This window comes from Mycteria americana, unplaced genomic scaffold (assembly GCF_035582795.1).
Source record: "Mycteria americana isolate JAX WOST 10 ecotype Jacksonville Zoo and Gardens unplaced genomic scaffold, USCA_MyAme_1.0 Scaffold_91, whole genome shotgun sequence".
Lineage (NCBI taxonomy): Eukaryota > Metazoa > Chordata > Aves > Ciconiiformes > Ciconiidae > Mycteria > Mycteria americana.
In genome coordinates this window covers 108662-132170 of record NW_027445675.1, presented here as the reverse complement: position 1 = coordinate 132170, position 23509 = coordinate 108662, and the positions used below count along the sequence as shown (strand labels likewise).

The window sequence follows — 23509 nt, the reverse complement described above, 5'->3', positions numbered from 1 at the left end:
TCTCCGGCATCCCCTATAGATATGGGGAGTCTCCGGCATCCCCTGTGGGGCAGGGCACTCTCCAGCATCCCCTATAGACATGGGGAGTCTCCGGCATCCCCTATAGATACAGGGAGTCTCTGGCATCCCCTGTGGGGCAGTGCACTCTCTGGCATCCCCTATAGAGTGGGGGCTGCTCTGGCATCCCCTATAGAACGGGGGATGCTCCAGCATCCCCTATAGATATGGGGACTCTCCAACATCCCCTATAGATACAGGAACTCTCCGGCATCCCCTATAGAGCAGGGGACTTTCCGGCATCCCCTATAGACATGGGAAGTCTCTGGCATCCCCTATAGATATGGGGCCGCTCCGGCATCCCCTATAGATACAGAGAGTCTCCGGCATCCCCTATAGATATGGGGACTCTCCGGCATCCCCTATAGACACGGGGAGTCTCCGGCATCCCCTATAGATACGGGGCCGCTCCGGCATCCCCTATAGATACGGGGACTCTCCAACATCCCCTATAGATACAGGGAGTCTCCGGCATCCCCTATAGAGCGGGGGACTCTCCGGCATCCCCTATAGATACGGAGACTCTCTGGCATCCCCTATAGAGCGTGGGCTGCTCTGGCATCCCCTATAGAGCGGGGGACTCTCCGGCATCCCCTATAGATACGGGGACTCTCCAACATCCCCTATAGATATGGGGAGTCTCCAACATCCCCTATAGATACGGGGAGTCTCCGGCATCCCCTATAGATATGGGGAGTCTCCGGCATCCCCTGTGGGGCAGGGCACTCTCCAGCATCCCCTATAGACATGGGGAGTCTCCGGCATCCCCTATAGATACAGGGAGTCTCTGGCATCCCCTGTGGGGCAGTGCACTCTCTGGCATCCCCTATAGAGTGGGGGCTGCTCTGGCATCCCCTATAGAACGGGGGATGCTCCAGCATCCCCTATAGATATGGGGACTCTCCAACATCCCCTATAGATACAGGAACTCTCCGGCATCCCCTATAGAGCAGGGGACTTTCCGGCATCCCCTATAGACATGGGAAGTCTCTGGCATCCCCTATAGATATGGGGCCGCTCCGGCATCCCCTATAGATACAGAGAGTCTCCGGCATCCCCTATAGATATGGGGACTCTCCGGCATCCCCTATAGACACGGGGAGTCTCCGGCATCCCCTATAGATACGGGGCCGCTCCGGCATCCCCTATAGATACGGGGACTCTCCAACATCCCCTATAGATACAGGGAGTCTCCGGCATCCCCTATAGAGCGGGGGACTCTCCGGCATCCCCTATAGATACGGAGACTCTCTGGCATCCCCTATAGAGCGTGGGCTGCTCTGGCATCCCCTATAGAGCGGGGGACTCTCCGGCATCCCCTATAGATACGGGGACTCTCCGGCATCCCCTATAGATAGATACGGGGCCGCTCCGGCATCCCCCGTGGGCGCGCTGCCCACGCGCTCTCCTCCCGCGCTCGGTCCGCAGGCGGCCATGCCGGGGGCGCGGGCGCGGGTGCGGGCGCAGGGCCGGGCGCTGGAGCGGCGGCTGCGGCGGGCGCCGGCGCGGGCGCTGCTGGCGGGGCTGCGGCGGGCCGGGGCGCTGGAGCCGGCGGAGGCGGCGGCGCTGGGCGCGCCGGGGAGCCCGGGCTGGGCGCGGCGGCTGCGGGCGCTGGCGCTGGCCCGCGGCGAGGAGACGTGCGAGGCGCTGCTGCGGCTGCTGGAGCGCCTGGAGGGGCCGGGGCCGCTGGGTGAGTCCCCGTCCCCGTCCCCGTCCCCGTCCCCTGCGCCCCGTGGGCCGCCTATAGGGGTCCGGCCGTCGCGCCCCCTCCCCCTGCAGATTTCTACGACCCCCGTCGCGACGCCGAGCCGTCCCACCGCTCCGACTGCCCCTGCTGCCACCCGCCGCCCGAGCAGGAGGGCGGGGGGCACGCCCGGGAGGAGGAGGAGGGCGAGGAGGAGGAAGGGGACGCCGAGGAGGAGGAGGGTGGCGAGGAGGAGGATGGGGACGCCGAGGAGGAGGAGGACGAAGACCCCGAGGAGGAGGACGGCGGTGAAGACGGAGGCCCCCAGGAGGAGGAAGGTGATGGCGAGGAGGTAGATGGAGACCACGAGGAGGAGGATGGTGATGAAGATGGAGGCCCTGAGGAGGAAGGTGACGGCGAGGAAGTTGGAGGCCCTGAGGAAGAGGAGGGAGGTGACGCTGAGTAGGAGAGGTGACGTGATGGAGACCCTGAGGAGGAGGAGGGTGGTGAGGAGGAGGATGGAGACCCTGAGGAGGAGGAGGGTGGTGAGGAGGAGGATGGAGACCCTGAGGAGGAGGAGGGTGGTGAGGAGGAGGAGGAGGATGAAGACCCCGAGGAGGAGGACGGCGGTGAAGACGGAGGCCCCCAGGAGGAGGAAGGTGATGGCGAGGAGGTAGATGGAGACCACGAGGAGGAGGATGGTGATGAAGATGGAGGCCCTGAGGAGGAAGGTGATGGCAAGGAAGTTGGAGAAGAGGAAGAGGAAGGAGGTGACGCTGAGTAGGAGAGGTGACACTGAGGGGGGAAGATGGAGACCCCGAGGAGGAGGGGGGTGGTGAGGAGGAAGATGGAGACCCCGAGGAGGAGGAGGAGGATGGAGACCACAAGAAAGACGGTGATGAAGATGGAGACAACACGGAGGATGGAGATGCTGAGGAGGAGGAAGGTGACAGCGAGGAGGCAGATGGAGAGGCTGAGGAGGAGGATGGCGATGAAGATGGACACCCTGAAGACGATGGACCCCCTGAGAGGGAAGATCATGAGAAGGAGGAAGATGATAATGATGAAGACGGATTTGGGGCAAGAAATGGGCTGAACGGGGCTTCCAGGCACCAAGACGGCCCCTCAGCCTTCCTCCCCCCTCCCCTCCTCCTCCTCCTCGCCCCCTTCTCCTGCCCCGCACGCCTGGGTCCCCAATAAACCCTCTCCCCTCGGCACCGGCTGCAGCTTTAATGAGGGCGGCGCCCCGCTCCGCTAACGAGGGGGGCCCTAGCGAAGCCAAAATGGGGTGGGGGGGGATGAGGAACCCCCATGTCCTGGGCGGGTGGGGTGGGCGCCCCAATGTCCGAGCGAGGGACCCAGGTGTCTGGGAGCACCTTGACCCCCGTGGTGATGAACGTCCAATGTGGGGGGTTCTCCAGGTCCACCTCGACCTCCGTGGTGATGAACGTCCAACGTGGGGGTCTCCAGGTCCACCTTGACCTCCATGACAATGAATATCCAACATGGGGGTCTCCAGGTCCACCTTGACCCCCGTGATGATGAACGTCCAATGTGGGGGGTTCTCCAGGTCCACCTCGACCTCCGTGGTGATGAACGTCCAATATGGGGGTCTCCAGGTCCACCTTGACCCCGTGATGATGAACGTCCAATGTGGGGGGTTCTCCAAGTCCACCTTGACCTCCATGACGATGAACGTCCAATGTGGGGGGTTCTCCAAGTCCACCTTGACCCCCATGATGATGAACGTCCAATGTCGGGGGGTTCTCCAGGTCCACCTTGACCCCTGTGGTGGTGAACGTCCAATGTGGGGGGTCTCCAGGTCCACCTTGACCTCCATGACGATGAACGTCCAATGTGGGGGGTTCTCCAGGTCCACCTCGACCTCCGTGATGACGAACGTCCAACATGGGTGGGTTCTTCAGGTCCACCTTGACCCCCGTGGTGATGAACGTCCAATGTCGGGGGGTTCTCCAGGTCCACCTCGACCTCCATGAGGATCAATGTCCACCATGGGGGTCTCCAGGTCCACCTTGACCCCCATGATGATGAACGTCCAACATGGGGGGTTCTCCAGGAGCACTTTGATCTCCACGATGATGCACGTCCAACATGGGGGTCTCCGGGACCCAGGCGTCCAGGGCGGTGGGGCTGGGAGAACCCAGGCGTCCGGGCCCCCTAGATCCGGAAGCTCTCCCCCTTGCCGTCGATGTGGCGCAGGCGCAGGTAGACGTCGGTGCCCACCCCCTGCAGCGACTGCAGGCAGAGCGAGCCCCCCAAGTACTCGGCGTAGGCCCGCGAGGTGGGCAGCCCGAACCCGAACCTGGAGGGCAAGCCGTGGGTCACTGGGGGGTCCCCAAGATCTGGGGACAACCCCCTTGGCGTCCCTCCGTTGTGACGTACCCGTGCATGGGACCGGCCTGGCCGCTGTTGCTGAGGTCCAGGAGGTTGCGGAAGGGACCCCCCAGGCGGGGGTCCTGGGCGCTGGCCTCGGCCGTGCTGAAGTGGTACTCGGTCACCTTGTCCAGGAGCTCGTGGGGGATCCCACCGCCTCGGTCAGAGATCCTGGGGGAGGGACACGGGGGAGACCCCTCAGGGGCACCCCCAAAGAGGGGGGGCACCAGAGGGAAGGGGATGGAGGACCCCCAGTAGAGAGGAACGTCTTGGGGACGGGTGTGGGCATGGGGACGCCGTGGAGAACTCGTAATAAGTAGGAACATCTTGGGGGCATCCTCGGATGTGGGGACACCATGGAGAACCTGCTCGTGGGGACACCCCGGAGAACCCTCAATAGACAGGAACACCTTGGGGACATCTGTGGGCATGGGGACACCCTGGAGAACCCTCGATAGACAGGAACACCTTGGGGACATCTGTGGGCATGGGGACACCATGGAGAACCCCCTCATGGGGACACCCTGGAGAACCCTCGATAGACAGGAACACCTTGGGGACATCTGTGGGCATGGGGACACCATGGAGAACAAGGAGCACCACTCGAGGACACCATGGAGACCCAACCTCCCCATGAGACCTCCTCATAGGGGCACCACGAAGACATGAGACACCATGGAGAACCTCCCCATGAGAACATGGGAAGACCATAGAGACCATCTATGGGGACACCCCGGGGACCCTCAAGTAACCAAAGCCACCTTGGGAATGCTTATGGACATGGGGACACCATGGAGACCATCGCTGAGGACATGGGGACACCACGGGGACCCCCCAGTAGGTAAGAACACCTTGGGGACACCTATGAGCATGAGGACACCCTGGAGAACCTCTGCGGGGTCACGGGGACACCACGGAGAACCTCCCATGAAGACAATGAGGTACCCTGGGGACCCCCCAGTAGCTAAAGCCACCTTGGGGATATCTGTGGGGACATGGGGACACCCTGGAGACCCCCCCCAACCCCGGGGACCCCCCCGGTACCGGATGACGAGGTCGATGTCGTTGTTGGCGATGGTCACCACGATGTCGGGGACGTTGTAGGGAGTGTCGAGGTGGGACTCCATCGTCGCCCTGCGCCGCCCCAGAAGGTCCCCTATAGCCCCCTATGGCCCCATATGCCCCCCTAGAGCCTCCCCCCCCCCCATGGCCCCACACACACCCCCATGCCCCCACACACCCTGTATGAACCCCATACACCCCTATAAGACCCTATAGACTCTCTATAGGGTCCAGAAACCTCTTTTACCCCCCCTTGAAAACCCCATATCTCCCCTAAAAGCCCCACACCGCCCCCTTAGAGCCCCATATCCCCCACAGGAACCCATACGTCCTCTATAGACTCCATACCCTCACTGTAAGGCTCTATACACCCCCTATAGACCCCATACACCCCCGTAAGAGCCTACGTGCCCCCTCTAAGGCCCCATACCCTGCCTTACCCCCCCCCCCCGCAAACCCCGTATCGCCCCCCTCTTACCCCAGCCCCCCCTCTTTGGGTCCTATACCCCCCCCTGCCCCCTATAGCCCCCATACCTCATGGCGTTCTTGAGCAGCTCGGGCAGAACGTAGTCGAGGGGCAGGGGGATGAAGGGGAACCGCGCCGCCACGTGCCCGTTGATGCGCACCCGCGGCGCGTTCCCGTACTGGTGCTCGCACAGCCGCCTGCGGACCCCGCGTCACCCGGACGACACCGCCCTGTCACCCGCTGCCACCCCCCGCCACCCGCTGCCAGCCCTCAGAGAAACCCCCAAGAACTCCCCAGCCCCATAAATCCCCCCTGGGAACTCCTATGGCCCCATAGGGCCCCCCCAGGGCCCCTATAGCCCCATAAAGATCCTCATAAAAATCCCTATAGCCACCTATAGACCCCACAAGGCCCCTATAGCTCTGCAGGAATCTCCACGGAAAGCCCACAGGATCTCTATAGCCCCACAGAGACCCCCATAAGAGCCCCTATAGCTCTATACAGACCCTGCAGCCCTACAGGAACCCCCCTACAACCCCTTAGGAACCCCATAGGGCCCCTATAGCCCCATAGGAACCTCCAAAAAACTTCTGTAAGCCTGTAGGAGCCCTTATATGAGCTCCTGTAGCCCCTAAAGACTCTCATAGGGACCTATATAGTTCTACAGGGGCCACACAGCACCTTTATAGCTCCATAGGAACCGCCAAAGAACTTCTGTAACCCCACAGGAGCCCTTATATGAGGTGTTATAGTCCATAAAGACTCTTATAGGAACCTGTATAGCTCTACAGGGGCCCCACAGCACCTTTATAGCTCCATAGGAACGCACACAGAACCTGCATAGAAAAGCTTATAACTCCAGAAACGCCTGTAGAAGCCCCTATAGCCCCATAGCCCCCCCCCAGCCCCCTATAGGGCCCCTATAGCCCCATAGGTGCCTCACCGGGCGAAGTCCACCCACTTCTCGATGAGCTTCTTGGGGGAGAGGCGGGTGCAGATGATGCCCACGAAGTCGGGCTATGGGGGGGCGGCGGGAGGGGGTAAGGGGGAGGCACCTATAGAGGCTATAGGTGCCCCCCCCACACCCCACATAGGCGCCATCGCACCTTGTCCTCGTGCAGGGCCAGGTGGTGGGCGGCCAACATCCGCATCCCCAGCCGCGACGTCAGCGTCTTGTCCAGGAAGGGCCGCAGCAGGCGCTCGTCCTGAGGGACCCAGGGGTTCGGGGGGGACCCGGGGGGGACCCCACCACCCCCCCCACGTCCCCAAAGGACCCCGGTGTCCGGGAGGGGACCCCGGCATCCGGTACCTGGATGTGTCGTCGACACTCGCGCAGCCCCTCAGCCAACAGCGTCACCACGTCCTTGTGGTCCTCCAGCAGCTGCCGCAACAGCGCGCAGTACCGCGCCTCGTCACCCCGCGCCTGGATCTGGGGACACCGCGACGGCGTGACCGGGGCAGACGGGCGGCGGCGGGCGTGCACCCCGTCACCCCCACGTGAGGACGGGCGACTCCACGGGTGACGCCGGGGTCAGCCGCGGGGGTGACAGAAGGACAAGGTGACACGAGGACAGGGGTGACAGGAGGACGGGATGACGCGGGGACACGGGTGACACAGGGTCGGGGTGACGCGGGGACACGGGTGACACTCACAGGCGGGAACTCGCTGAGCTTCTGGAAGGCGCGGATGTACAGCTCGTGCTGGGGGGGGGCGGGGGGGACACAGCATCAGCACCCGGGCGCCGGGGTCCCCTCCCCGGACACCTGGGTCCCCTCCCGGATGCCGGTGTCCCCCCCGCGGGACGCACCACGTGGAGGATGGTGGGGTTGCAGCCGATGATGAAGGGCAGGCTGCGGAAGCCCTTGATGCGGTGGGCGATGCGCACCGGCAGCTCTTGCTGGAGGTAGCGGGCGCTCTTCTGCGGGGGGGGAAGAGGGGCAGCCGGACGCCTGGGACCCTCGACCGGACACCGGGGTTCCCCCGGGAGGGGGGCCGGACACTGGGGTCCCCAAACCGACCCGGGTCCCCAGACCCATATGGACGCCTGGGTCCCCCTTGTGCTCTCTCAGACCCACCCACCCGGATGCCTGGGTCCCCCCTGGACGCCTGGGTCCCCCCCGGGATGCCTGGGTCCCCTCCTGCCCGGACCCCCAAAGCCACCTGGGTGTCCCCTACCCAGACACCTGGGTGTCCCCCCCAACCTGAATGCTTGGGTCCCCCCCGGGACGCCTGGGTCCCCTCTTAGCCAGACACCTGCGTCCCTTGGACACCTGGGTCCCCTCCCACCCGGACCCCCGAAGCCACCTGGGTGTCCCCTACCCAGACACCTAGGTCTCCCCCCCCACCCCAGACGCCTGGGTCCCCCTCCCGAACACCTGGGTCCCCCCCAGGACACCAGGGTGTCCCCCCCCCAGGACACCAGGGTCCCCCCACTCACCAGGATGTGGCTGCCGTCTTGCGAGCGCCCCGAGTACAACATGGTGGTGGGGGTCAAGCGCACCGAGGGCTGTTAGGGGGGACGGGGGGTGACGTCACCCGGGTGCGGGGGTTCCCCCCGACACCAGGGTCGCCCACCCGGATGCCGGGGTCCCTCCCGGACTCTGGGGGTCCCCCCCACCCCACCCGAAGGCCGGGATCCCACCTTCTCGGCGGCAACGTCGATGGCGGGCTGGTGGTAGAAGGAGGTGACGGCCTTGGAGCGCTCCCGGGCCAGGTCAGGCGGGGTCTGGTCGGCAGCTGCCCGGGCGGGGGGACGGGGGGGCAGAGCCCCCCCTCGCCGGCCCCCCAAAACCCGCCGCAGCATCTCCTGGAGGGGGGGCAGAGGGTGGGGGAGCCAGGGCAGGGCAGCCCGCATGCCTGGGTCCCCCCCGGGTATGGCCACCGGGGGGGTCGGGTAGGGAAAGGGGGGAACGGGGACCCCCACAGCCCCCCAAGGGCCACCCACACCCCCCAAGGACCCACACAACCCCCCCCAAAGGACCCAGGCGTCCGGGCCCCACACACCCCCTCAGGGACCCACGCAGCTGGCAGGGACCCCCATATCCCCCAGGAACCCCCCTTCGAAGGGACCCAGGCCTCCGGGACCCCCACAATCCCCAGGAACCCCCCTTCGAAGGGACCCAGGGCTCCGGGACCCCCACAATCCCCAGGAACCCCCCTTCGAAGGGACCCAGGGCTCCGGGACCCCCACAACCCCCAGGAACCCCCCTTCGAAGGGACCCAGGCGTCCGGGCCCCACCCCACCCCCTAATGGACACCCCCCCCCAGGGACCCAGGAGTCCGGGACCCCCTTCCCGCCTCCCCCCGAAGGGACCCAGGCGTCCGGGCCCCACACAGCCCCCCCCCCATGGACTCCCCACAGGGGACCCAGGCGCCCCGGACCCCCTTTTCCCCTCAGTGTCCCCCCCGAAAAGGGACTGAGGAGTCCAGGGCCCCTTTCCCGCCCCCCAGGAGGGGACCCAGGCGTCCGGGCCCCCCTTTTCCCCTCAGCCCCCGCTACAGACGGGTCCCAGCTGTCCGGCCCCCCCTTGTCCCCTCGGTCCCGTCCCCCAGACAGAACCCAGGCGTTCGGGACCCGCCTGTCCCCTCAGTCCCCGTCCTCCCCCGAGGGACCGAGGCCCGGGACGTCGTGTCCCCCCCCGAGGGGGCCCAGGGGCCGGGTCCCCCCCACTCACCAGCCAGCGGACCCAGGCGTCCGAGACACCCCCCCGGGCTCCTCTCAGAGTGGCCCCGTCCGCTTCCCCACCCCCCTCCCCCCCCGCGCTCCCCTCAGAATGGTACGGCCCACGCGGACGGGAGGGTGGGAACGGCGCACTGCGCATGCGCAGAGCAAAGGGCGGCGCGGCGGGAAAGGCCTCGCGCATGCGCACAGCGCAGGCGGGCGTGAGCGTGGGGCAGTGCGCATGCGCGGGGGCGGGCCCGGCGCCACCTTGTGGGGCGGCGCCATTTTGTGAGGCACGATGGGAAACGGAGTCCGGGGCGGTGACAGAAAGCTCGTCCCCTGCTCCGACGGTGGGTTGGGGGGCAGTGGAGGGGTGGGGGGGACCTCCACAAGCGCCTGGGTCCCTCATAAGGGGATCCCAGATGCCTAGGTCCGTTGGGGTGGGCGGTAAGGGGGTCCCGAGATGCTCGGGTCCCTCATGAGGTCCCCCATGAGGGGGTCTCAGAGGCCTGGGTCCCTTGTTGGGGGGTGGGAAGGGGGTCCCTGGACGCCTGGGTCCCTTATTAGGGGGTGGGAGGGGGGGGCCCTAGATGCCTGGTTCCCTTGGGAGAGGGGGTAGGGGGTCCCCAGACACCTGGCTCCCTCGTGAGGGGGTCCCGGATGCCTGGGTCCCCCCATAATTTGGGGGGAATGAGGGGAAACAACACCACACACCCAGACACCAGGCTCCCTCGTTCACAACTGCCATGTTTGGGGGGGAGGGAGGGGTACCCCTGGCCGTAGGGGTGTCCCCATCCCCCCCGTCCCCCCACCCGACATTTTTGGGTGCGTTTCAGGCAGTTTTGAGGTGGCGGAGCCGCCGCCAGCGGCGCCAGTTGAGGGCGAGGAGGAGGCCGTTGAGGAGGTAGGTGGTGACGCAGACGAGGCAGAAGTCCTGCAGGCCGAAGGCCAGCACTGCCGCCAGCCACAGCGAGGCCACCACCGAGGCCACTGCCGTCCCCAGCAGCACCGCCGCTGCCCCTCGCCCTGGCACTGCCCCTGTGGGGGACAATGAGGGGGGGGTTGGTCCCCAACACGTCCCCACCACATCCCCAGTGGCCCCAGTGCACCCCCACCGCATGCCCGGTGTCCCCACCGCGTCCCCAGTGGCCCCAACGTGCCCCTAGCACATCCCCAGTGCATTCCCAGTGTCCCTGCCTTGTCCCCAGTGTCCCCAACGTGCCCCCACCACGTCCCCAATGCATCCCCAGTGTCCCCAGTGTGCCCCCACCATGTCCCCAGTGCCCCCAGCACGCCCCCAGTGCCCCCAGCACGCCTGCAGCGTGTCCCCAGTGTCCCCAACGTGCCCCCAGCACATCCCCCGTGCCCCCCAGTGTCCCCAGCGTGCCCCCAGCACGTCCCCAGTGCATTCCCAGTGTCCCCACGCTTTCCCCAGTGTCCCCAACGTGCCCCCAGCACATCCCCCGTGCCCCCCAGTGTCCCCAGCATGCCCCCAGTGCATTCCCAGTGTCCCCAACGTGCCCCCACCACGTCCCCGGTGCCCCCAGCATGCCTGCAGCATGTCCCCAGTGCATCCCCAGTGCCCCCAGTGCATCCCCAGTGTCCCCAACGTGCCCCCACCACGTCCCCAGTGCCCCCAGCATGCCTGCAGCATGTCCCCAGTGCATCCCCAGTGTCCCCAACGTGCCCCCAGTGCATCCCCAGTGTCCCCAACGTGCCCCCAGCACGTCCCCAGTGCATTCCCAGTGTCCCCAACGTGCCCCCACCACGTCCCCAGTGTCCCCAGCATGCCCCCAGTGCCCCCCCCGGCACATCCCCAGTGCCCCCACCACGTCCCCGGTGCCCGCAGCGCGTCCCCGGTGCGTCCCCCGTGTCCCCCCCCGTGTCCCCGCCTACCCAGCAGCCCCTGCAGCAGGTAGAAGAGGACCCCGATGGCCCCGTTGGGGACGTTGGCGACGCTGTCCCGGCCCAGCAGCGCCTCCACCAGCCCCAGCCCCCGGCCCCACCTGCGGGGCGGGGCAGCGCTGGGACACGCCCCACCGCGGGGACGGGACACGCCCCCCCCACGCCCACGTATGGTGCTGCTGGGCGTGCATCTCCGCTAAGCCCCGCCCCGCCCCAAACCCCGCCCCCCAACGCGTGTATCCTTGCCCCGCGCGTGCCCGGCAAGCCCCACCCCTCCCGAGCCCCCCGCCCCGCGATCAAAATCCCGCCCCCCCGGAAAGCCGCGCCCCCGGCCAAGCCCCGCCCCTCCCGCTCGCCCGCCATTGGCCGCCGCATGCCCCGCCCCCGCCACGTGGCGGTGTTTACCCGCGCGCCGTTCCCGCCGCCGCACAGCAAGCGCCGCCGCGGTGCGATGCAACCCCCGGTGCAAAGCAAACCCCGCTCCCGGTTCCCGGTTCTCCCCCCCCCCCCCCCCCGCCCTTCCCCCCGACCCCCCCGGTACCGGGAGGCGAAGACGCGGGTGCAGGAGACGGCGGGCCCCAGGTCGCAGGCGGCGCGGTAGGCGGGGTCCCGGGCGTGCGCCCGCTCCACGTGCAGCGCGTACAGCGAGAGCGCCGCGCCCGCCACGCACAGCACCGCGCGCGCCGCCATAGCCGCCCCGCCCCGCCCCCCGGACCCTCCCATTGGCCGACGCGCCGCCCCTCCGCTCCCCTCGCGCGCTCCGATTGGGCGGCGCGACTGCCGCTCCCCGCCGCCGTCATTGGCCGGCGTTCTCACGCAGACCGCGCTCTGATTGGCCGGCGGCGACACCGCCCCCCCTCCACCTCCCCGGAAGCGGCCGCGGGGGCTGCTGGGGGATGTAGTCCGGGGGGGCGGGGCTCCCCGGGGGGGGTCCCCTCCTCCACCCCCCCCAAAAAAAAAAACGGGGACCCGGGCGGGGCGGGCGGGGTTAAAACCGGCTGCGGGCCGGGGCGGGGCAGAGGCGGCGGCGGCGGACACGGACCCACACGCACCCCCCACGGAACCCCACGGACCCCCAGAACCCCCCCCAGGGACCCGCAGGTACCCCCACGGACCCCCTACGGACACCCCACGGGGACCCCCCGCAGACACCCACGGACCCCCACGGACCCACGGGGACCCCCCACAGACAATCCACAGACACCCATGGACCCACAGGCATCCCCCACGGACCCCCACACTGACCCCCACGGACCCACGGGGACCCCCCATAAACCCACAGGGACCCCCATGGACCCCCACGGACCCACGGGGACCCCCCATAAACCCACAGCGACCCACAGGCATCCCCCACGGACCCACGGGGACCCCCCACAGACAATCCACAGACACCCATGGACCCACAGGGATCCCCCACGGACACCCACGGACCCCCACAGACCCACGAGGACCCCCCCATAAACCCACAGGGACTCACAGGGACCCCCACGGACCCACAGGCATCCCTCACGGACCCACGGGGACCCCCCATAGACCCCCAGGGACCCCCCCACTGACCCCCACGGACCCACGAGGACCCCCTCATAAACCCACAGGAACCCCCACGTACCCCCACGGACCCACGGGGACCCCCGGGGACCCCACACGAGCCTCCCCGGCATGTCCGCCACGGGCCGGCACGCCTCGACACGCCTCGACACGCCTCGACACGCCGCCGCCCTCCTGCTCCTGCTCCTGGCCCGTGAGTTTGGGGGGGGGGGGGGGACACACACGGGACACGCTGGGGGGACCCAGCCGTCCCCACGGGGGGGGACACGGGGACACCCAGGCGTCCGGTGGCGGACGTGGCCGGGGTGAGGCACCCCACCCGACCGGTCGCACCGGAAAGGCCGAGGTCACAACCCCCAAAAATGAGCCCGGACGCTTGGGTCCCCCGGAGGCGGGGGGTGGGGCTGGGGGGGGGGGGGGGGCACCCGGACGCCTGGGTGCCTCTGGGTGGGGGGGGGGGGGGTGTCCCACGGTCTGACCCCCCCCCACCCCACTCCTTTCCCCCCACAGATGCTGAAATTTCGGCTGGGGACGCTCCGGCAGGTAAGATATATGCAAATAAGCCTCTGCATATTCATGAGCGACCCCTCCCTGCCTGGAAGACACCCCCCCCCCCCCATTTCGGGGGGGGACACGACACCCAGGGGTCTGGGGCACCCTCTACCCCCCCCCCCAGCACCCAGGGGACCCAGGCACCCGGGGGGGGACCCTGCGGGTGGCATTTTGGGAGGGTGGGGACACCCAGGCATCCGGGCCCCACTTCCCCCCCCCCCGGTGCTGTCGCAACCCCTTCCCGCACGCTGTCGCAACAACCGGGGGGGGCGGCTGAAATCGGGGCGGGGAGGGGGACACAGGGACCAGCCCCGGGTGTCTGGGTGCCCCCCACAACCGCGGCGGGGGGGACACAGAGGTCCGGGGGGGGACCCAGGGGTCCTGGGGAGGGGACCCAGGGGTCCGTGGGGGGACTCAGGTGTCCTGGGGGGGGACCCAGGCATCCTGGGGGGGGATCCAGGGGTCCAGGGAGGGGACCCAGGCGTCTGGGGGGGGGACCAGGGGTCCGGGGAGGGGACCCAGGGGCCTGGGGAGGGGACCCAGGGGTCCCGGGGGGGGACCCAGGGGTCCGGGGGAGGACCCAGGCGTCCTGGGGGGGGACCCAGGGGTCCGGGGGGGGACCCAGGCGTCCTGGGGGGAGGACCAGGGGTCCGGGTGGGGGACCCAGGGGTCCGGGGAGGGGACCCAGGGGTCTGGGGAGGGGACCCAGGGGTCCCGGGGGGGGACCCAGGCGTCCGGGGGGGGACCCAGGGGTCCGGGGGGGGACCCAGGCGTCTGGGGGGGGACCCAGGGGTCCGGGGGGGGACCCAGGCATCCTGGGGGGGGATCCAGGGGTCCGGGGAGGGGACCCAGGCGTCTGGGGGGGGACCCAGGGGTCCGGGGAGGGGACCCAGGGGTCCGTGGGGGGACTCAGGTGTCCTGGGGGGGGACCCAGGCATCCTGGGGGGGGATCCAGGGGTCCGGGGAGGGGACCCAGGCGTCTGGGGGGGGGACCAGGGGTCCAGGGAGGGGACCCAGGGGTCTGGGGAGGGGACCCAGGGGTCCGGGGGGGAGGACCAGGGGTCCGGGGAGGGGACCCAGGGGTCCCAGGGGGGGACCCAGGCATCCTGGGGGGGGACCCAGGGGTCCGGGGGGGGACCCAGGCGTCTGGGGGGGGACCCAGGGGTCCGGGGGGGGACCCAGGCATCCTGGGGGGGGGATCCAGGGGTCCAGGGAGGGGACCCAGGGGTCCGTGGGGGGACTCAGGTGTCCTGGGGGGGGGACCCAGGCATCCTGGGGGGGGATCCAGGGGTCCGGGGAGGGGACCCAGGCGTCTGGGGGGGGGACCAGGGGTCCGAGGAGGGGACCCAGGGGTCTGGGGATGGGACCCAGGCGTCTGGGGGGGGACCCAGGGGTCCTGGGGGGAGGACCAGGGGTCCGGGGGGGGACCCAGGCATCTGGGGAGGGGACCCAGGGGTCCGGGGGGGGACCAAGGCGTCTGGGGGGGGACCCAGGGGTCCGGGCTGACGGGTGCTGGGTGCAGACCCCGAGTGCGGGCGCCAGTGGGAGCTGGGCCGCGTGGTGGGGGGCACGGCCGCCCGCCCCGGAGAGTGGCCGTGGCAAGTGAGCCTCCACCTGCGGGGGGAGCACTTCTGCGGGGGCACCCTCGTCACCCCGCAGTGGGTGCTCTCGGCCGCCCACTGCTTCCAGGGGTGAGTCCCGGGGTCCCGGGGGGCCGGGGGGGGGGCTGACCCCTGGGGGGAGGGTGGTTGTGGAGTGGGACCTTCCTTGGGGACATCCCCCCCCCCCCCCGGCCCGTTGGGGCACCTGGAAATCCACAGGGCTGCCCAGACCCCCATTGGGCCACCTAGAACCCCATTGGGCCACCTAGATCCCCACTGGGCCACCCAGATCTCCTTTAGGACCCCTGGAACCCTGTTGCCCCACCTAGATCCCCGCTGAGCCACCCAGATCGCTTTTGGGGACCCTTTGAACCCTGTTGGGCCACCTCGATCCCCATTGGGCCACCTAGCTCCTCAGCAGGGCTCCCAGAAACCCTTTGGGCCACCTAGCTCTTCATTGGACCACCTAGAACCCTACTGGGCCATCTAGAACCTCATTGGGCCACCTAGAACCCCACTGGTCCTCCCAGAACCCATTTGGGCAACCTGGCTCCTCATCAGGGCTCCCAGAAACCCTTTGGGCCACCTAGCTCTTCATTGGACCACCTAGAACCCTATTGAGCCACCTAGATCCTCACTGGGCCACCTAGAACCCCATTGGTCCTCCCAGAACCCATTTGGGCCAGCTAGATCCTCATTGGGCCAGCTACCGCCCTGTTGGACCACCTAGATCCCCGCTGGACCACCTAGATCCTCACTGGGGCACCCGGAACCTGGTTGGGGCACCCATGACGGGGGCGGGGGCAGCCATGACCCGTTGGGACACCCAGATCCCCTTGGAGCACCTAGAACCTGGTTGGGGCAACTAAGACCACGGTTGGGGCACCTAGAACCTGGTTGGACCACCTCGACCCGGGTTGGGGCACCCGTGGCCAGGCTCGGGCACCCAGAGGGGACCGGGTGACAGCGGTGACACCCCCCCAGGCCCAACGGGAGCCGGGCGGAGCCCACGGCCTGGCGGGCGGTGGTGGGCCGGCTGCGGCTGCAGGAGACGGGGGGCCAGGAGAGGACAGTGGTGGAAGTGGTGGTCCACGAGGGCTACCGGCGGGTCGAGGGGGGCCACGACCTGGCGCTGGCCCGCCTGGAGTCCCCCGTCACCCTCGGGCCCCGCGTGGGCACCATCTGCCTGCCCCAGGCCCACCACCCCTTCGCCTTCGGCACCCCGTGCTGGATCACTGGATGGGGCCACGTGGCTGAGAACGGTGAGGCCCGGGCACCTGCGTCCCCTGGGGCTGGGGGGCTGGGGCCCCATGGAGGTGGGTCTCCATGGAGGTGGGTCTCCATGGTGGTGGGTCTCCATTGATGTGGGTCTCCATGGGGGTGGGTCTCCATGGTGGTGGGTCTCCATGGGGTGGTTCTTGGCCATTGGGATCCCCATAGAGGTGGGTCCCCATGGTGGTGGGTCCTCATGGAGGTGGGTCTCCATAGGGTGGGTCTCCATGGGGTGGTTCTTGGCCATCAGGGTCCCATGGAGGTGGGTCTCCATGGGGTGGGTCTCCATGGGGTGGGTCTCCATTGATGTGGGTCTCCACGGGGTGGGTCTCCATGGGGGTGGGTCTCCATTGATGTGGGTCTCCATGGGGTGGGTCTCCATGGTGGTGGGTCTCCATGGGGTGGTTCTTGGCCATTGGGATCCCCATAGAGGTGGGTCCCCATGGTGGTGGGTCCTCATGGAGGTGGGTCTCAATAGGGTGGGTCTCCATGGGGTGGTTCTTGGCCATCAGGGTCCCATGGAGGTGGGTCTCCATGGGGTGGGTCTCCATGGAGGTGGGTCTCCATTGATGTGGGTCTCCATGGGGTGGTTCTTGGCCATTGGGATCCCCATAGAGGTGGGTCCCCATGGTGGTGGGTCCTCATGGAGGTGGGTCTCCATGGGGTGGGTCTCCATGGGGTGGTTCTTGGCCATCAGGGTCTCCATGGAGGTGGGTCTCCATGGAGGTGGGTCTCCATGGGGCGGGTCTCCACGGTGGTGGGTCTCCATGGGGTGGTTCTTGGCCATCGGGGTCCCCAGGGAGGTGGGTCTCCATGGGGTGGGTCTCCATGGGGTGGTTCTTGGCCATCAGGGTCTCCATGGAGGTGGGTCTCCATGGAGGTGGGTCTCCATGGGGTGGGTCTCCACGGTGGTGGGTCTCCATGGGGTGGTTCTTGGCCATCGGGGTCCCATAGAGGTGGGTCTCCATGGTGGTGTGTCCTCATGGCGGTGTCTCCCCGTGGTCACGCGTCCCCCGTGCCGGTGTCTCCCCCCGGCGACGTCTCCCCACGGCTGCCCCTCTCCCCGCCCCCAGTGTCGCTGCCGGCGGGGTCCCCCCTGCAGAAGGTGGCCCTGGACCTGCTGAGCCCCAGGATCTGCAACTGCCTCTACTCCAACCTGCGGCACCGGGAGCTGGCGCGGCCGGCGCGGCCCAGCATGGTCTGCGCCGGCGGGCAGGAGGGCGGCCGCGGCGCCTGCCAGGTGGGGGAGCTATAGGGCTCTATAGGGGGCCTATGGGGCAGGTGTGGGGCTGGGGGGGGGCTGTAGAGGGTCTACAGAGGGTCTGTAGAGGGTCTATGGGGCAGGTATGGGGCTGGGGGGGTCTGTAGAGGGTCTACAGAGGGTCTGTAGAGGGTCTATGGGGCAGGTGTGGGGCTGGGGGGTCTGTAGAGGGTCTATGGGGGCATATGTGGGGCTGTAGGGGTCTGTAGAGGGTCTACAGAGGGTCTATAGGGGGCCTATGGGGCAGGTGTGGGGCTGGGGGGGGGCTGTAGAGGGTCGACAGAGGGTCTATAGAGGGTCTATGGGGCAGGTATGGGGCTGGGGGGGTCTGTAGAGGGTCTACAGAGGGTCTATAGGGAGTCTATGGGGCAGGTATGGGGCTGGGGGGGTCTGTAGAGGGTCTATGGGGGCATATATGGGGCTGGGGGGGTCTGTAGACGGTCTAATGTGGGTCTATAGGGAGTCTATGGGGCAGGTATGGGGCTGAGGGGGGTCTGTAGAGGGTCTATGGGGGCATATATGGGGCTATAGAGGGTCTATAGAGGATCTATGGGGGCATATATGGGGCTGGGGGGGTCTGTAGAGGGTCTATGGGGGCATATATGGGGCTGGGGGGGTCTGTAGAGGGTCTATAGAGGGTCTATAGGGGGCCTATGGGGCAGGTATGGGGCTGAGGGGGGTCTATAGAGGGTCTATGGGGGCATATATGGGGCTGGGGGGGTCTGTAGAGGGTCTACAGAGGGTCTATAGGGAGTCTATGGGGCAGGTATGGGGCTGGGGGGGTCTGTAGAGGGTCTATGGGGGCATATGTGGGGCTGTAGGGGTCTGTAGAGGGTCTACAGAGGGTCTATAGGGGGCCTATGGGGCAGGTGTGGGGCTGGGGGGGGTCTGTAGAGGGTCTACAGAGGGTCTATAGAGGGTCTATGGGGCAGGTATGGGGCTGGGGGGGTCTGTAGAGGGCCGACAGAGGGTCTATAGAGGGTCTATGGGGCAGGTATGGGGCTGGGGGGGTCTGTAGAGGGTCTATGGGGGCATATATGGGGCTGGGGGGGTCTGTAGAGGGTCTATAGAGGGTCTATAGGGGGCCTATGGGGCAGGTATGGGGCTGAGGGGGGTCTATAGAGGGTCTATGGGGGCATATATGGGGCTGGGGGGGTCTGTAGAGGGTCTACAGAGGGTCTATAGGGAGTCTATGGGGCAGGTATGGGGCTGGGGGGGTCTGTAGAGGGTCTATGGGGGCATATATGGGGCTGGGGGGGTCTGTAGACGGTCTAATGTGGGTCTATAGGGAGTCTATGGGGCAGGTATGGGGCTGAGCGGGGTCTGTAGAGGGTCTATGGGGGCATTTATGGGGCTGTAGGGGGGCAGTAAGGGGGCTATAGAGAGCGGGGGCTATAGAGAGGTATAGAGTCCATAGGAAAGCTATAGGAGACCTATAGGGGGAATATATGAGATATATATGTAGAAATCTATAAAGGGTCTATGAAGCGTCTATGGGGGGCTATAGGGAGCTATAGGAAAAATATGTGAGGCTGTATGGGGGCAATAGGGGGCCATAGAGACATACGGAGTCTATAGGTGGCTACAGAGACTATAGAAAGTCTATGGGGACCTATAGGGAGACTACATGGGGCTGTAGGGGGGCTATAGGGGGCAATAGGGAGAGTATAGGGGGCTGTAGGGGGAATATATGGAGCTGTAGGCGGTCTCTAGGGGATCTATGGGGTCTATGGGGCCCTTTAGAGGGTCTAGGGGGGTTATGGGGGGAATGTATGGGGCTGTAGGGGGCAATAGGGAGAGTATAGAGGGTCTATAGGGGCTGTAGAGGCTACAGAGGGGCTATGGGGGGGCTATAGGGGGAACATATGGAGCTGTAGGCGGTCTCTAGGGGATCTATGGGGTCTATAGGGCCCTTTAGAGGGTCTAGGAGGGTTATGGGGGGAATGTATGGGGCTGTAGGGGGCAATAGGGAGAGTATAGAGGGTCTATAGGGGCTGTAGAGGCTACAGAGGGGCTATGGGGGGGCTATAGGGGGAACATATGGAGCTGTAGGCAGTCTCTAGGGGATCTATGGGGTCTATGGGGCCCTTTAGAGGGTGTAGGGGGGTTATGGGGGGAATGTATGGGGCTGTAGGGGTCTAGAAGGGGCAATAGGGAGAGTATAGAGAGTCTATAGGGGGCTGTAGAGGCTACAGAGGGGCTATGGGGGGGCTATAGGGGGAACATATGGAGCTGTAGGCGGTCTCTAGGGGATCTATGGGGTCTATGGGGCCCTTTAGAGGGTCTAGGGGGGTTATGGAGGGAATGTATGGGGCTGTAGGGGGGCTGTAGGGGGGCTGTAGGGGGCAATAGGGAGAGTATAGAGAGTCTATAGGGGGCTGTAGAGGCTACAGAGGGGCTATGGGGGGGCTATAGGGGGAACATATGGAGCTGTAGGCGGTCTCTAGGGGATCTATGGGGTCTATGGGGCCCTTTAGAGGGTCTAGGGGGGTTATGGGGGGAATGTATGGGGCTGTAGGGGCCACAGGGAGCCGTAGGGGGCTATAGGGGGCTATCGCGGGTGCCCAGGGCCCCCAGGCTCTGCGCTGACCCCCGTCCCCCCAGGCAGACTCGGGGGGGCCGCTGGCCTGCGGGGGCCCGGGGGGGCGGTGGGTGCAGGCCGGGGTGCTCAGCTTCGCCGTGGGCTGCGCCCGCCCCAACGGGCCGGTGCTGGCCACGGGGCTGGCGGCCCACGCCGGCTGGCTGCGGCGGCGCCTGCCCCCCACCGCCTTCGCCCCCCTGGCACCCCCCCCGCCCCCCGGCCTGGAGGACGGCAAGTGCATGGGTGAGCACCCCATAACCCCTGGGGACCCCAACATATGGGGGGGGCACCCCATAACCCCTGGGGACCCAGAAATATGGGGGGGGCACCCCATAACCCCTGGGGACCTGGACATATGGGGGGGGCACCCCATAACCCCTGGGGACCCCAACATATGGGAGGGGGCACCCCATAACCCCTGGCAGCACCCCATAACCCCTGGGGACCCCAACATATGGGTGGGGGGCACCCCATAACCCCTGGCAGCACCCCATAACCCCTGGGGACCCCAACATATGGGGGGGCACCCCATAACCCCTGGGGACCCAGAAATATGGGGGGGGCACCCCCTAACCCCTGGGGACCCCAACATATGGGAGGGGGCACCCCATAACCCCTGGGGACCCAGAAATATGGGGGGGGCACCCCATAACCCCTGGGGACCCCAACATATGGGGGGGCACCCCATAACCCCTGGCAGCACCCCATACCCCCCTGGGGACCCCGGCGCAGGGGTGGGGGGGGTCCCATAACCCCATCGATCCCCCCCCCCGGGGGGACGCAGGCATCCGTGGGGCGCCCCACGGGCCCGGGTGACCCCCGTCCCCCCCAGGCTGCGGGATGCAGGGGGGGCCGCACCTGCAGCCCCCCCCCGGCCCCTCCTGGCCCTGGGCCGTCAGCCTGCGGCTGCGGGGGCAGCACCGCTGCGGGGGGGCCCTGGTGGCCGAGGGCTGGGTGCTGACGGCCGCCCACTGCTTCATCGGGTGAGTGAGGGACCCAGGCGTCCGCGACCCCCAACTGTGTCCCCCGTGCCCCATAGCGTCCCCCAGGGCCCGGGTGGCCTCTGCCCCATTGCGACCCCCTGGGACACAGGGATCTGGGTGCCCCCAAACCCCCCCCCGGGACCCAAATCCCCCCCGGCACCCAAATCCCCCCATGGGACCCAAATCCCCCCATGGGACCCAGGCATCCGGGACCCCCAACTGTCCCCCCCCGTGCCCCATAGCATCCCCCAGGACCTGGGTGGGCTCTGCCCCATAGCGACCCCCTGGGACACAGGGATCTGGGTGCCCCCAACCCCCCCCCAGGACCCAAATCTCCCCTAAATCCCCCCATGGGACCCAAGCATCCAGGACCCCCAACTGTCCCCCCCGTGCCCCATAGCGTCCCCCAGCACCTGGGTATCAGGGGGGGGGATGTCCCCATCCCATCTGGGGGTGCAGAGGGGGGGTCCCTCTCCCCGGGGAAGGGACCCAGGCACCCGGGGGGGTCCCGCCATGGGACCCAGGCATCCGGGACCCCCAACTACCCCCCCGTGCCCCATAGCATCCCCCGGGAATCAGGCATCCAAGGGGGGTGGGGGCGCTCCCCATCCCGTCCGGGGGTGCGGGGAGGGGGGGGGTCCCTCTCCCCGGGGAAGGGACCCAGGCACCCGGGGGGGCTCCCCGGCCGGGGCACCCAGGCGTCCGGGCGCAGGGAGCAGGAGGCGGAGGCCTGGGAGGCGGCGGCGGCGGGGGACGCGCGGCGGAGGGGCGCCCGCCTGCACCTGCACGGGGCCTACGTGAAGCCGGAGGGGGGCCGGGACCTGGCCCTGCTGCAGCTGGAGAGCCCCCTGCCCCTGGGGCCGGCCCTGCGGCCCCTCTGCCTGCCCTATAGCGAGCACCGGCGGCCCCCCGGCACCCGCTGCTGGGCACTGCTGGCCCCCAACGGTGAGTCCCCTGGGGCCCAGCGCTCCGTCCCTGGTGTCCCCATCACCCCTGGTGTCCCCACCCCTCCTGGTGTCCCCACCCCTCCTGGTGTCCCCGTCATCCTTAGCGTCTTCATCCCCAGTGTCCACCATGTACTCATCATCCCTGGTGTCCCCATCCCTGGTGTCCCCACCCCTCCTGGTGTCCCCATCCCTCCTGGTGTCCCCGTCATCCTTAGCGTCTTCATCCCCAGTGTCCACCATGTACTCATCATCCCTGGTGTCTCCATCATCCTTGGTGTCCTCATCATTCCTGGTGTCCCCATCCCTGGTGTCCCCACCCCTGGTGTCCCTGTCATCCTTAGCATCTTCATCCCTGGTGTCCACCATGTCCTCATCATCCCCAGTGTCCCCATCATTCCTGGAGTCCCCGTCACCCCTGCTGTCCCCATCCCTCCTGGTGTCCCCATCCCTGGTGTCCGCCATGTCCCCATCACCCCCGGTGTCCCCATCCCTGCTGTCCCAATCCCCAGTGTCCCCCATGTCCCCATCTGCACTGTCCCCATGTCCCCCCCCAGGCTCGTCCATCCCCAAGGAGCTGGTCAGCGTGGAGGTGACAGTCTCAGAGTCCTGCGGGACACGGGGGGACGTTGGGGATGACGCGGGGGTCCCGTCCCCCCCTGACACCTTCTGCATCACCGTCCCTGAGGGCACCAGCGCCTGCCAGGTCAGTGGGGACGGGGAGGGACCCCGATGTCCCCGTGTCCCTCCCGGGGTCCCCTGGGGGTCCCTTTTGGGGTCCTTTGGGGTCCCCATGTCCCTCCTGGGGTCCCTTGTGGGGTCCCTGGGCCCCTTTTTGGGGTGTCTCAGGTCACTTTTGGGGTATCCGAGGTCCCTTTGGGGGTGTCTGGAGTCCCTTTCGAGGGCTTGGGGGTCCCTTTTGGGGTGTCTGGGGTCCCTTTTGGGGGGGGTCCCAGGGTCCCTTCTGCGGGGGGTGGCTTCGGGGTGTCCCGGGGGGGGGTCCCCCAGCACCACGCTGACGGGGACGCCCCACAGCCGGACGGGGGGTCCCCCCTGGCCTGCGAGGAGCGGGGGATCTGGTTCCTGGTGGGGACGGCCAGCGTGGGGGGCTGCGCCCAGGGGGGGCCCCCCCTCTTCACCGCCACCCAGCACTACGAGCACTGGGTCACCGGCACCACCCGCGAGGCCTATTTCGCCGAGACCCCCCCGGACCCCCGCGAGGAGGAGGAGGAGGAGGAGGAGGGGCCCACGGGGGACCCGGGCATCCGGGAGCACCCCGAAACCTCCGCGAACCCCGGCATCGGGGAACAACCTGAGCCCGCGGGGACACCCCACCCCACGGGGGACCCGGGCCTCTGGGAGCACCCCGAAACCTCCGCGAGCCCCGAGCCCACGGAGGACCCGGGTGCCCAGGGGGACCCCGACATCTGGAGGCAAGGCCAGATCCCCGAGGACCCCGACGTCTGGGGGCACCCCGAATCCTGGGAGGAGGAGCCAGGGGTCTGGAAAGGCTCCGTCAAGGCCTGACCCCCACTTT

General features: G+C 67.7%; 4 protein-coding genes across 13 annotated transcripts; 1 reads left to right on the top strand and 3 right to left on the bottom strand.

Moving 5' to 3' along the window:
• Positions 1 to 1838: 1838 nt before the first annotated feature.
• LOC142404191 (uncharacterized) lies at positions 1839 to 3581 on the bottom strand. The gene is made up of 2 exons (XM_075490670.1): positions 3175 to 3581; positions 1839 to 2765 (listed from the first exon to the last, which is right to left on the bottom strand). Exons 1-2 carry the CDS (start codon positions 3579 to 3581, stop codon positions 1841 to 1843), a joined length of 1332 nt encoding a protein of 443 aa, XP_075346785.1. The 3' UTR covers positions 1839 to 1840.
• Positions 2955 to 9749, bottom strand: BCKDK (branched chain keto acid dehydrogenase kinase). Of its 10 annotated transcripts, none has more exons than XM_075490688.1 (14): positions 9339 to 9749; positions 8306 to 8470; positions 8102 to 8170; positions 7472 to 7582; positions 7317 to 7364; positions 6973 to 7092; positions 6770 to 6868; positions 6607 to 6680; positions 5732 to 5860; positions 5180 to 5269; positions 4145 to 4306; positions 3570 to 4064; positions 3468 to 3519; positions 2955 to 3366 (listed from the first exon to the last, which is right to left on the bottom strand). In XM_075490688.1, the coding sequence occupies exons 1-12, from the start codon at positions 9732 to 9734 to the stop codon at positions 3920 to 3922; spliced, it is 1608 nt and encodes a 535-aa protein (XP_075346803.1). In that variant the 5' UTR covers positions 9735 to 9749; the 3' UTR covers positions 2955 to 3366; positions 3468 to 3519; positions 3570 to 3919. The 10 variants fall into 10 exon arrangements, with proteins under 10 accessions (XP_075346803.1, XP_075346806.1, XP_075346808.1 ...); XM_075490691.1 differs by having other exon boundaries at positions 2955 to 3323; positions 3474 to 3519; XM_075490693.1 differs by lacking the exon at positions 3468 to 3519 and having other exon boundaries at positions 2955 to 3168; positions 3218 to 3366.
• A 305-nt stretch (positions 9750 to 10054) lies between these two features.
• VKORC1 (vitamin K epoxide reductase complex subunit 1) lies at positions 10055 to 11934 on the bottom strand. The gene is made up of 3 exons (XM_075490703.1): positions 11772 to 11934; positions 11222 to 11331; positions 10055 to 10363 (listed from the first exon to the last, which is right to left on the bottom strand). Exons 1-3 carry the CDS (start codon positions 11918 to 11920, stop codon positions 10158 to 10160), a joined length of 465 nt encoding a protein of 154 aa, XP_075346818.1. The 5' UTR covers positions 11921 to 11934; the 3' UTR covers positions 10055 to 10157.
• A 955-nt stretch (positions 11935 to 12889) lies between these two features.
• Positions 12890 to 23499, top strand: LOC142404190 (serine protease 53-like). The gene is made up of 11 exons (XM_075490669.1): positions 12890 to 12967; positions 13119 to 13176; positions 13289 to 13321; positions 14853 to 15021; positions 15916 to 16193; positions 17277 to 17443; positions 20069 to 20288; positions 20878 to 21028; positions 21741 to 21973; positions 22530 to 22678; positions 23008 to 23499. Exons 1-11 carry the CDS (start codon positions 12890 to 12892, stop codon positions 23497 to 23499), a joined length of 2028 nt encoding a protein of 675 aa, XP_075346784.1.
• Positions 23500 to 23509: the final 10 nt, after the last annotated feature.